The sequence below is a fragment of the Xiphias gladius genome, chromosome 12 (assembly GCF_016859285.1).
Source record: "Xiphias gladius isolate SHS-SW01 ecotype Sanya breed wild chromosome 12, ASM1685928v1, whole genome shotgun sequence".
NCBI classification, from domain to species: Eukaryota; Metazoa; Chordata; class Actinopteri; order Istiophoriformes; family Xiphiidae; genus Xiphias; species Xiphias gladius.
The window spans coordinates 324,988-339,000 of NC_053411.1; the positions used below are offsets into that span (position 1 = coordinate 324,988).

Sequence of the window (14,013 nt, forward strand, 5' to 3'; positions counted from 1 at the left end):
ATCTAGGATCTGTAAGAGTGCCGTCTGGTTACTAGATCACAGAGTAGAGTAGCAGTCAATATGCAGGATAAGGGAGGTCCCGTATCGTACAAACAAATTTAGTCCAACATACGGGATGTCCTAGCTAATATGGGACAATTGTTAACCCTATTAATGGAGGAGGATAAGCTAATGCTAAAAGATTTCGGCAAGGTAGAAAGCCAGAATAGATAGCTATTCTCAGCCTTTCAGGCCAGAGGGGCTGAGTGTGAGACTATTGGATGGATGAATGTTGCAGTGCATAATGTTATTAATGTTATTATGATAAGCAGAACGTGTAAAAGGCTAAATTTTAGCCAGTTAAATCAATAACATTCAGGAACAAAAGAAAACTCAAAGTTAGGTATACCTTAAATTAATTTTCTGAAATTTCCCACTTTGTTGTGTTGTCAGAATAAAACTTACAGTTACTGATACCCAAAATTCCAATAATCAAACATTCTTATAGCAAAACAAGAATCAAGATGTCTATAGATTACAAGCAAGATGTGTATTTGGTGATATTCAAGTAAAATTATACTGAGTATACAGATGGACAGGATTATGTTGTAGAGTGAATCAATCATAGAATCACCTTTATGCATGTCAATACAAAGTATACAGCTTTAGTGAAATAGACATTATATGATAACCACTTGTGCAAATTACTCCAGTCGTGTCTACATAAAAGAATATTTGAAAAATAATTTTAAATAAAACATGTTCTTTCAGTCAACAGGGTCCAAAATCTGGATGATGAAAAAGTGAGTGATGGTGACCAACAAGTTCATCCTCGGTCTGAATGCCAGGGTCCATTTGTTTGGGTGTGTCGAGGGACACTTCTCCTCTTCTCCCTTAGCTGCTCTTAATGATTCACTACAGAACAGACAGCAACCTTGGGCACCTGAAAACTGTGAAGCTCATTGCAGAGGATTAAGCAAGAGCTGCATGATCTCTACCAGCCATTTAATCAGATAATTATCAGTACTGTCTGCCCATCCAGAATATATGGACCAAACATAGAAGAGGATGAACAGTGTGATGGCTACGGTGTTGGTGTTGATGGTAGCACAGTCTTTATATAATGTCTGGCAATGCTAATCTAATTTCCCATTAAAGAGCTAATTTTGCACTTGAGCAAATTGTTGAATTGATTGCTCAATTGCAAATTGAGCAATCATTGTTTTTCAAAGATATTTCTAATTGCCTGAAATCTTAATTCCGTCAGGGGCTATGCTAATTTTTTTCCCAATTATTTCAAAAATGTATCTCAAAGCATTTGTAGCCATGCCAATGGTCAGTGTTATCACCGCTCCCCTCCCTGTGACAATCCAGTGACACACCCAAAGTTAGTTTCCACTGGCCTTGACTTTTATAATTATAATTGAATCAAATTAAAATTAAAAATGTGCTGCAAAGGCAATCACAGTGCAGGCAGGATGGAAATGACAGGGTAAAAATGAAAAAAGAAGAACTAACCCCTCTGGTTAAGATTTTTCTGTCAGTATTCAGACTTTTGTCCTTCTCTAGGTGTCCATTTCTTTAAAATACTGACACATAATTGCAGTTTGCAATGATAAAGGACATGTACTGTAAAGAGTCCACTGTCAACGGTGCTTTCGTGCTGAGTTAAGTGTATTGTGACATTTCTGGTTGCTGGCGTTTGTGTGATTGGTAGCAAGTTTTGCTGCTCTGCCTCTACCCAGTTAATTGTGCTATTTTCTTCATTACATTCATAACGACACTGGATTATGCATATCGGAGGACACAAAAATTGATGTTGAGTTGGTGTGTACATATGCAGAAACAATGTCGGACTCCGTAGTTTTCTCTTGACCCCTGCCAAATCTGACCAGCAATGATATGTATAGCCACATGTCCTCTTTCGACCACTGGCTATCGAGGCTCTGTAGATAATGGGCGAACTTTCTGGGGAAGACCTGGACTGATTAGGAGAGACGGCACACATCCCACTTTGGATGGAACTGCTCTACATCTAGAAATCGGACTGGGTTTATTAGTTCACCAAAGCCATGACAAGCAGCCGTCACCCACCCAAAACCCCATAGAGACTGTGTATGCCCCCCAACCACCTAAATTAATCAACTCAAAAATTAACATTTCTGACTTACGGCATCGAAATTGAATATTTAATAGTCTTTCCACAGAATCCTCTTTTAGTGGACCATTATTTAATAAATTATGAATTCCTATTACAGGACTACAAACCATTAGGCAAAAATGGCATTACTAGATTTTTCTATCTGATGTGCAGTAGCTAAATTTAAGGAAGTTATTCCGTCAGCACTTAATCCACTGCCATGTTACAATATAAAAGAGTTCTCCCATGCTAACTTTAGTCCCTCCAAAATTGATCATCTTGTCGATAGTGCTCCAGGCTCAATTAGAATGACACTCACTATTGCTCCGCTAAAAAAGAAGATAATGAAACAAAGGAGGTTAGCTCCATCGTTTAACTCCCAAACCTGCATATTAAAGCAAGCAACGCGAAAACATGAAAATATATGGCTTTTTAATAAACTAGAAGAATCCTGCTTAGCCTGGCATGATAGTCTTATATAAAGGAAGGCTCTCTGTAATGCCAGAGCAGCCTATTACTGACCTTTAATAAAGGGAAATAAATACAACCCTAGATTTCTATTCAGCACTGTAGCCAGGTTGACAGAGAGTCATAACTCTATGGAACCATGTATTCCTATAGCTCTCAGTAGTGATGACGTCATGAGCTTCTTTAATGGTAAAATTCTAGATATTAGAGACAAAATTCATCACCTCCTGCCCTCAACTGGCACCGATTTATCCTCAAACATAGGAACCTTAGAAACAGCTGTAAAATCTGATATATACTTAGACAGTTTTTCTCCAATCGACCTTTGCCAACTAACTTCAACATGGCTACATCTAAACCATCAACCTGATTCTTGGATCCCATCCCAACTAGGCTGCTTAAAGAAGTTAGCACCTTTTTATTAGAGAATATCAATGTCTTTTAAAATAGCTGTAATTAAACTTCTTCTTAAAAAGCTTACTCTTGATCCAGATGTTTTGGCAACTATAGACCCATATCTATTCAATTCAATTTTATTCAATTATATTTATATAGCCCTAAATCATAACAGGGTTCATCTAACTTTCCCTTTTTCTCTAAGATCCTTGAGAAAGCTTTCGCTAAGCAGTTGTGTAACTGGAACATTTAACTGGCATTAAAGGAACCGCTCTAAATTGGTTTACGTCTTCTTTATCAGATCGATTTCGGTTTGTGCACGTTAACGATAACTCCTCCATATACTCAAAAGTTAGTCACTAAGTTCCACAAGGTTCTGTGCTTAGACCAGTTCTATTCACCTTATATATGCTTCCTTTAGCTAATATTATTAGAAAACACTCCATAAATGTCCATTCCAATCTTGGAGTTCTCTTTGATCAGGATATGTCCTTTAACTCCCATTTAAGCAAACTTCAACGACTGTCTTTTTTCACCTACATAACATTGTAAAAATCAGGCACATCCTGTCTCGAAAAGAAAGAAAAAATAGTCCATGCTTTTTTTACTTCTAGGCTGGATTATTGCAACTCCTTATTATTAGGCTGTCCAAACAAATCTCGAAATCTCCAGCTGATCCATAATGCTGCAGCGCGAATATTGACAGGAACTAGGAAAAGAGATCATATTTCTCCTATGTTACCTTCTCTGCATTGGCTCCCTATACAGTCCAGAATAAAATTAAAAATCTTCCTCCTCAACAACTTAATGGTCAGGCACCATCATATCTTAATGAGCTATTTCTGCCTCTGGAGCTGCAGAGTCTGGATCTGTGACTGATCCTGCTAAACAACCATTGCTTCAATTATTATTATTATCATTACTATTATTATATTTAGTCTGATTATTATCATTAGCCCTATTATTATATTTATTATTTTTATTATTAGTGTCATTATTATTCTACATCTTTATGTGGTACCTTTATTGTGCTATGTTCTCTTTCCTCCCTCCTGCCTAAAGCTACTGCTATAATCATATTAATACAAACATCCAGTGGTAGAGTACATTTACTCAAGTGCTGTACTTAAGTACAATTTTGACATTTATTGGACAGCTTTAGGTACTAGTTACTTTTAAGATGAAGATCTTACTGAATGGATAATATAACAAGCTTTAAAATACAACACATTGTTAAAGATCCAAACCTTTTGAACTATGTGAATTATAATGGGACAGAAATTTCTGCATATTTGCACTGAAACATGCTGTCTGGTAATGTATGACCACTTCATGAAGAAGCATACCACAAACTTTTACAGCCACCTATCAGATTACAAAGGAAGACAGATACTGAAAAGATTTTGGGTAAATGTAACTGTCACTTTTGTCTTGACAACACAACATAGAAAATTACTGTAGAGACCCACTGTAAGTGTCATTTTCTTCATGTAAGTTATTCATTCAACTGGCTAAAAGGTAGCCATCTAGACTCTCTGCTTTCATCGGTTGTAATGTTAGTAATGCTATGCACAACGTTCATCCTGTAGTAGAATATGAGACCAAGGTCTTTACTGTAAGATTAACTCTTCTTAGCTAACACTTATTAGGTTAGCTGTCAAGACTTACCAAAAATTATGCTATGAAGATCAAGTGCCAACAAGTGTCTGTTTTGTACAGCCACCAGCAGCACAGTACATCTCTTAAGACAGTCAGTCACAAATGTAACTCAATGTAATAGCAGCATCCCACCAGCTGGCTGGCCCACAGGAAAATGTTAAAATGTGAAAAGCTGTCTGTTATGGCTTTCATCAGCTCGTGTCATGATAGACGTTAGTTCCCAAACCTTAGGAGTAGTGATTTCCTGTCACATGACCAACCAGTGCCTATGTCATGACCACAAAGGGAATCCACATCCGCATTGTGCTAATGGCAGAGGTGGTGACTCTGACATCCTGTGTTTGTATCTGTCAGTCTCACCCTAAGTTAATGAATTGATTCAAGAAGATAAATAAAAAACTCAGTGTAAATATGTGAACATCAGCAATGACAAAAGTTTGTACGATGATGGTAACTTGTGTAGATGTGCACTAAGCTGATGGTTGGCTATAATGTTGACAATGTAATTGAGGGTTCACTATAATGGAGATAACTTTGAATATTAATTCTCTTCAGGTCTTTCCACTCTATCATGTTGCAGCTGTGAAAAAAAATAATTCAAGACAATTACAAACATATGTAAATATGAATACTTGTGACAGCATATTCCAGATGATACTACACTATATGACTTTAACTCCAGTAGCATTCATGACCTTATTAATAAAACATGACCATATCAATATGTAATACACTCCCTGTCATAATATTTTCTTTACCAGAGGCTCTACAGTTTAATCAGACATAGGTATCCTGTGCTGCACATCTCTGTGGTTATAACTCTTTCTCTTTACTGACTCTGAAAGCAGTGTTTCTGACACAAAAAATGGAAATGTAACGCTTCATTTGCCAATATGCTTTATCTGTAACGATGACTACATATATAACATGTGTTAAAATCTCTACATACACTGTCTATAGTGGTGACCTATTACACATTATTATAGCATTGTAAACATGACTGTTGCACTGTGTATTACAGAGGGTAATTAAATTAAATTTGATTACTGTTGCTAAAAGATCCACATATGCACCCTGTATGGATAAGACAGTTAGAATCATAGAGGACAACAGAATCAGCATCAAATTTACCTATTTTACATTATATTAAGTTCAGATTCCACACAGTCAGGGACAGCTATGTAATATTACTAGGATCATATTTCTGGAAGTAAAGCAACATAAAAGAGCACGAATACGAAGCAAAGTAAATCACAAGCATAATGCAAACTGACATCACTACTCCCAAACCTTTGAAGTAGTTATTAAATAATTGTCATTTAACATGTTTTTTATTTGATTATGACAGAGTAAATGTGTATATTTATTTCACTTTATGTCCATGTTTGATTTATTTTCTTTTAGGCATTTAAAATCTACCATAATATATATCTAATTTCTAGGAGACAGGCTTGATTGTGTCTTGAGAGGGAGCTATGTGAAGTCTTATAAATGTCCTCAAAGTGATGTCACTTTACTCAGTGTTGGTGGGGTCTGATTACTAAAACTTTAAAAATTAAGAAAAATCTGAGTTTGTGGATTTAGAAAAAAGTGGTCTTACCAGACTTCTATAGTCCGCTGCTTATCTCTGCTTTAGGCTAGAAGCTCTAGGCTACATCAGCTGCTACTAGCATGACAGACCCAGCATCTTCAACCCAAATGCCAACAATCGATTTTTGCATTGTGGGTAATGTAGGCACCAGTTTTTCACAAGGAAGAAGAATGTGTGGAATAAAAAAAGACAATATCTCTGGTTCTGCAACATGAATTTTCACCCTTTTTCAAAGAAAACTGTCCATCATGGGTCTGACAGTGTTATAGAAGATTAATCACTATTTTAATGTACAGTTAGGCATACCCAACTACTGAATGTGATTAAAGCTAATGAAAATGCAAATGTTAAATGTTGGCCTGGGATGAGAACTTTGGTCTCCTGTTACATTGTCAGTTACATCCATCACACTGACCTCCACAAGCTTACTTTCAGCATCTCTACATAGATATAATTCCTAATTATACTAGCTGTGGTCTGAATACAGCCTTAGAAGAGCGACCCCATCCAGCTACTGCGAAGGATAAATAGCCAACAGAACTGTGATGAACAAGAAAAAGATGTTTTTATTAAGTCAATCAATCAATTATCTTTATCAAAACAAGTAGAAATGTTCAGAGCAAATTCTTTCATCAGTTGTTTTTTCTTCCATTAATGTCTGTGAGACACACCCCTTATACACATTGGTGTATGCAGTCTCTCTAAAATGACTATGGATTCATTTTGTTGTGGATTTTACAAATAAAATGCATTCAAAATTTTACTTAAGTAATATTACAGCATTATCAGCAAAATCTACTATAAGTATCAAAAGTCAAAGTAATCGCTGGGCAGAATGGCCCTTTTCAAAGTGCTATAATATTATATATATATATAAAATTATAAATATCATATAATATAATTTTATACTGGTTGAGGTGGAACTAATTATACCTATTTTATATAGTGCTGGGTAGTTTAATCTTTAACTGTATGTTTGTGTGTATAATCATAATTTGCGAAATAACTATTAACTATAGATGTCAGATAAATGTAGTGCAGTAAAAAGTACTAAACTTCCCTCTGAAATGTAGTGGAGTACAAGTTTAAAGTAGCATCAAATAGAAATATTCAAATGAATAACAAGTAAATGCACTTCGTACTAGTTACTTTCCACCACTGCATCCAACACTTGAAAGTCTGCTGCAGAACAACAGCAGGCCAATACTGAGCTAGCTAGGTGGCTCGGGGATTGGCCAGACGTAATCCAATCCATCATAAATACAGCTTCATCAATGTCATGATAAAATTTTGTGTTGCTGCTATCAGTTACATTTAGTCAGTCATGGTGGGCCTTTACTTAATCTTAGCTCCAGATCATCCTTGGCCTCATGTTACTTTACATAAAAAAGATTAAAATGAGTCCCACACATCTTTTTAGTTTGGATAAAAGAGAGCCCTGGTATGGGATATATAGTCAGTTTAAGCCAAGTTTAGGTATAAGAAATGGTATCAGGGGAGAAAATGTTTGGATAGGTCTTGGGTCCGCAGCAGTTACAAGCAGAGAGGGTCTTGGCCACAGTATTACCCAAACCTTACCCTCACCAAATTTTTAACTAATCCCACCTACCTCTATTATTAACGTTAATAAAACGATTTAAAATATATATAGTTAAACAACCAGGCATAAGCCTGGATTTTCAATCTAATGCCTAAACCCAACCTCCTGGCTTGGCAAGCCAAAATTAATTCACATAATTTGCACTGCATTTGCATAATTTGCATCACAGCATTGTATTTACTAGCCAACCATCATTGAAAGAATTTTTTTTTCTATTTATGACTGGCATTTGACTCAAACCATACGTTCAATCAATAGGTTATCTTGCACTTTTTAAAGAAATAATTAAAATATGCATAAAATACATTAAAAAGGTCTCCTTGTCTGGATGGTGGTAACATAAGGTGGAGATCACAGTGGTCTATGGACAGGTGTTAATAAAGACTGATATCATAACTTTTAAATCAATCATCTTTTAAGTGACTAACTTTTCATATTCATCATCACTGAGAGTGACATCATTTCTAGTGTGGCATGTGCAGCTGTAATGCTGACAGGTCACTGTGGGTGGTGGCACATCACTTTTATCTGTAATAATTATCGTATCTAAAATTACTCGACCTCCTGTAACTAATACAGAACTAATATATTTATAGAATCATTTATGTAATAATATATCATTATTTAATCGCTTACAGCTAGTTAACGTCGGGATCTATGATATCAGTGATATCTGGACCTAGAGCAAATAGAGCCTCAATAACTGAATCAAGCTCTAATAATACAATTTATAAAACGTGGATCTGTAATAGCTAGGTGCAAAGAAAATTGTTCTGAGTGGATGTGTCATAAGTGGATCTCTGCTCTGTCTCTTTAACGTCTGCTTCCAGGCCGATGGATTGCTATTTGGCACTGAATCAAAGTGCGGCAGAAAAGGCAGAGTATGAGGATTTGCTGATGTGTGCCGGTCATAGCCTTACCTTCCAGCGGCAGCAGCAGCGCCAGCAGCAGACACAGACACCACAGAGTGCTGTTATCCATGACTCCAGTATCCACAAACACAAGCACCCAATAGAAACTGATAATAGAACAGCCCCGATTCCTTTAAGTGCGCCTGAAGCCTGTCGTTCTGTTCAGTAACAATGAAAGCCGCATTCAAGGCGTTTCTTATGGCACTCTGTAACAGTCCCACACAGCGCAACTTCCTGCCACGCCTGTCAAAATAAAGAGGAAACATAGCACTTTTAATTTTTAATAATAAGACTCATAATAAACATGACGTTTGAAATTTAAGGAAAATATCGCATTAGTCCCTCACTTATAGAGGCTCAAAAGTAATTGGACAATTTACTGAAAATCAGTTTCATGGTCAGGTGTGTCCTGTTCCCTCCGTATTTCATGACAGATTAAGCAGATAAAAGGCCTGGAGTTGATTTCAGGTGTTGAATTTGTATTTGGCAGCTGTCCATGGGAATTTTCAATATTCGTTGTGGTCCAAAAAGGTGTGCAAATGAAGGACGCCATCATTAGGCTGAAAATAACCAAAAAAAAAAAAAAAAAAAACAACAACTATAAGACAGATAGTAGAAGCTTTAGGAGTGGCCAAATCAACAATTTGGTACATTCTTAATGGCCACTGTACTGAGTAGTTAAAACTTGGTCCACCTCAAGCAACTAAAACAGTAAAAAGCTGCTTACAGATTGATGCATCAGTATTGACAATTTAGTAATAGTAGTAATATTTGTATTAGTAGTATTAGTAGTAGTAGTTCAGTGTAGCTTTCTGATTTGCAGGTGTATTAAAGTTGTCTGGGTAACTGTGGTTTTACTGTGGTGTTATTATGTAGGCATGGTTTTTGTCCCTAAACTAAGCTGCGGAAACAGGCGGAATTATCAAGGCTTATTTCTGTCTTCAATATAACTGATAAATCAATTAAAGCTGTTTGGGTAATTGTGGTGTTACTGTGGTGTTATTATGTAGGTATGATTTTTGTCCCTAAACTAAGCTGCGGAAACAGGTGGAATGATCAAGGCTTATTTCTGTCTTCAATATAACTGATAAATCAATTCAGAAGTCTCAAATCTAAAAACTAAAATTACCTGAGAGCCAGAAAGTGAAGATTGAGGAAGACTTTACAGGTTTGGTGAAGGTGTTTTTCTATATAGTACTACCAGGAATCACCAAAGACAGAAATATTCTAATCACAGGGGCTTTACATGATAGACTCACAATTCTTCAAGTCTCACTAAAAAGATTGTCAGGTGCCCACATGAAACAGGTTTTGCTTGCTGTAATCATTCCTCCAATTCATAGCTGCTATAAAGATCCCTTCCTAAAGCACTTTCAGTATAAGTAATGGGGAACAAGATCTACAGATCTACAGTCTTTCATACAAAAATGTATTCAAAAGTTTATCTGAAGCTCATATTGAGCTTTAGCAGTCTGAGTTATATAAATCAAGTGATTACCTTCCAGAGTTACAGTCTTTATAGTACAAAATTCTATCTTTGAGTTATTATCTTTCCATTGCAGCTCAACAGTGAGAAACTGTCCAGGGAACCACAAAGAGGAAATTTTATACTGCAGTTTAAGTAAATTTTAGACTAAAGTTACAACTGTAGCTTTGGAAGATATCCACTTGTCTCGTCTAACTCAGATTTCTGAAGCTTCTTATTAGCTTCAGATAAACTAAATACATTTTTGCAAAGAATGAGGAATGCAGATTTTGTCCCATCACTTACATTGAAAGTGCATTAACAAGGGTTGTTTTGATGGGCAGTATCAACATCAGGAATGATTATAGCAAGCAAAACCTGTTTCACTGTTCATATGGGTATCTGAAAATTGTTTTAAGACAGACTTGAAAGACTGCAAAGCTATTCTTTAATGTGAGTCACCTGGTAACCGTGAATTCTGCATAAGTTTTGATATCTTGTGCATAGATATAGAATAGCATTGGTTAGATTTTGATAATTACTTGTGTAGTGGGAAAAGTGGGAAATTTCTGGCTTTAGGTCAAGAAATAAAGTTTTGTCTGAAAATCCAAGTTTAGAAGTGGGCCAGCTAAGGTTTGCCGCTGAGCTATAAAGCATTTTTTTCTTTCTGTTTTGTCACATGTAAATGACAGTCTTTGCAATTGCAAACACTGCCCATACAGTATTAGGGAGGCTAGAACAGGGTTTCCTGTAGCATTTTATAGTGGAGGTACCCTGTTCTAGCCTGAAATAAAGATCACCTCCCCTAAAGTCAGGGGATATTGTTACATGTTATTATTACAGAAAAAAGGTTCAACTTTAAACAATTACCCTCTGATGTGTAGGAGTCACGACCTGGAGGCACACAATCATGTTTTTTAGATTCTGTTGGTAAATTGAAGCACATTGTTCTTTACTCATCTCAAATGCAAAATAGAACTTTACCACTGACCTGTTAAATAGCTACCAGGACTTGAAGTAGAAAAAATGTCATGGAAGCATGGAAGCACATTACTCGTGTAAATTAATTACTTTGTCATGTGCCAGTGGCAATATGAGAAAGCAATTCTCCAGTCAGAGGTGAGTATGTAAATTACTGTCTCATCATTAAACATGCTCAAAAACTTCAGTCTTGAGAGAGCCTGTTTCTTTGAGTCCATAAGTGCGTTTCACCGCTGGAACTTTCCCCAGGGAACAGGAACCTTATGAGGAACTCAGTTCCCCTACCTGCGTTTCCACCAGAAGAACCAGTAAAGTTAAGTACTGGAGTTTTACCGCCAAATGTCCCTGCTTAGGAGGGTAGTACTTTCTGAAGGTTGAGGAACTTTTGGGGTGGGGCCAGCAGCCTTCAACTTTGGTCAATGTTCTAGTACACTACCACTTTCCGCAGCACTGTTATACACTGGCATTTTTAAGAGCAGCGTACCAGTAAGTGGTATGATTGCCTGGACACATTGCGTGGTATGTCACTCTTAAAATCATAGCTTCCAATTCAGCAGTTAAGGAGAAGCTTAGGGAAAATATAACTTACAATGTGGAGCAACCGACCCTCCATTTTTTGCACCTTGTGAAAGCATGTCAGACATTTTAGGTAAAGCCTTAATGCTGTCTGAAACCCACTTTCGAATTTGTGAAACCTTCATTCTATTTGTGAAAATGCAAAAAAAAAGAGATTTCACTGTTTTTTTTCACGTATAGGCCATGTCGGACCAGGTCCAGATCAAAAGCCGCTACACTTAGACTGGTCAAATCTGGACTAGATTATCCCAGAGAGGCTAAAGACTTTTTTTGCATTTTCACAAATAGAATGAAGGTTTCACAAAATTTGAAAGCGGGTTTCAGACAATGTTAAGACTTTTCTTCAAATGTCTAACAGGCAGTACAGTTAGAGGTACAAAAAACGGAGGATCAGTCAATCGGCATTGTAAATTAAGCTTCCCTTAACTGTGTGCCCTGAGATTATCTCTGTTATGATTTGGTGGTACATAAAAAAAATTAAATTAAATGAATTTAACCACTCCCCTTGATCTGCTCATCTTGTACTAGTACACAAGTTGCTCTATTTTCAGTGAAAGGTCTCATTATCCACCTTTTCAACAAATAGGCTGCATAATCAAGAATATAGTACCCTAAATCATGTCAACAAATGTTTTGGTTTGGTCATTGGTCAGAGTTGTGAACAACAGGTAAGAGTCTGCATGGCTCTTGGAGCATTTCCAAATCTTTCAAATCTCTAATGTTTGTCTAATATTTTCAGTTCAAGGTAAGAGTGTGAACAACATGTCAAGGACATGATGGGTGAGTTTAGCAGGGATATACAGTATATTGTCCTCAGTGCTGACCTCAGATGTTTCATACCCTGCTGAGTTCATGGAGGGGATTTCACTGAGAGGTTTTCAGTTCAATTCAGTTTTATTTATATAGTGCCAAATCATAACATACATTATCTCATGGTACTTACAATATTTTGGAGAGAAACCCCACAGTTTCCACCATGAGCAAGCACTTGGTGACAGTGGCGAGGAAAAAAGCCCTTTTAGCAGGAAGAAACCTACAAGGTTTCTCAGGGTGCGACCAGTTGCGTTGAGAGGAGAGAAATAGGGGCGAGAGGAGAAAGGAGGAGAGGTCAAAAGCAAGAGAGACCAGGAAAACCTGAATATACTGTTGTATTCAAGCACTACAAGACTGGTTGTAATAATGATCCTAATAATAGTAATACTTTATACCTGATAATAAGGAATTATGGTAGTCCATTCCAGAGGTAACAAATGCATGGACTAGTTTTATTAACATCCTTTTGGGAGTGGATGTTTCTAATTTTCACAATTTTGCACAGGATGAAGAAGGCTTGTTCTATAGACTTGTTTTATTTCTGAGGCAAAGGACATGTCCTTGTCAAAAATGACTCCAAGGTTCCTTACAGTAGAACTGCAGGCCAAGGTTATGCCATCCAAAGTAACTAGTGATCAGTGATAAGTGATAATATTTTTCTGAGGTGTTTAGGGCCAAGTACAATAACCTCAGTTTTGTCGGAATGTACAAGTAAAAAATTAAAGGTCATCCTGGCCTTTACATCTTTAAGACATGCCTGAAGTTTGACTACATGAGTAGTTTCATTTGGCTTCATAAATTAATACAGCTGGGTGTCATCTGCATAGTGATGGAAATTTATGTGGCCCGATAATATTGCCTAAAGGATGTGTATATATTGTGAAAAGTATCGGTTCTGAAACCCTGCAGAACTCCATGACTCCATGGAAGAGTCATTGTCAATGTGAACAAACTGGAATCTATCTAATAAATATGACTTAAACCAGCCTAGTGCAGTTTCTTTGATCCCAACAACATGTTCCAGTCTCTGTAATAAAACCTTGTTATCGATGGTGTCAAATGCAGCTCTAAGTTCTAGCAGGACAGGTATAGAAATATGTCCATTGTCTGAGGCCATGAGAAGATCATTAGTAACTTTCACCAGTGCTGTTTCTATGATATACTATAAATCCAGACTGAAAATCTTCAAACATACCATTCCTATGCAAATAATCATATAATGGGTTTTCAACAGCTTTTTCAGGGATTTTAGAAATAAAAGCGAGGCTGGATATAGGTCTATGGTTGGCTAAATAATCTGGATCAAGAGTAGGGTTTTTAAATAGGTTCAATTACTGTAACCTTAAAAGCCTGTGGTATACTGATAATAAAGATAAATTTATCAGATCTAATATGGAAGTTTTAATTAAAGGCCTCCTTGAACAGCCTAGTTGG

General features: G+C 36.7%; 1 protein-coding gene across 1 annotated transcript in view; it reads right to left on the reverse strand.

Annotated features, from left to right (window-relative positions):
• Positions 1 to 8,938, reverse strand: part of cd99l2 (CD99 molecule-like 2) — a 47,628-nt gene extending 38,690 nt beyond the window's left edge. Inside the window, exon 1 of the mRNA XM_040141248.1 lies at positions 8,754 to 8,938. Within this exon, the coding sequence (XP_039997182.1) occupies positions 8,754 to 8,814 (61 nt within the window). The 5' untranslated portion in view covers positions 8,815 to 8,938. The remainder of the gene's footprint in view (positions 1 to 8,753) is intronic.
• Positions 8,939 to 14,013: the final 5,075 nt, after the last annotated feature.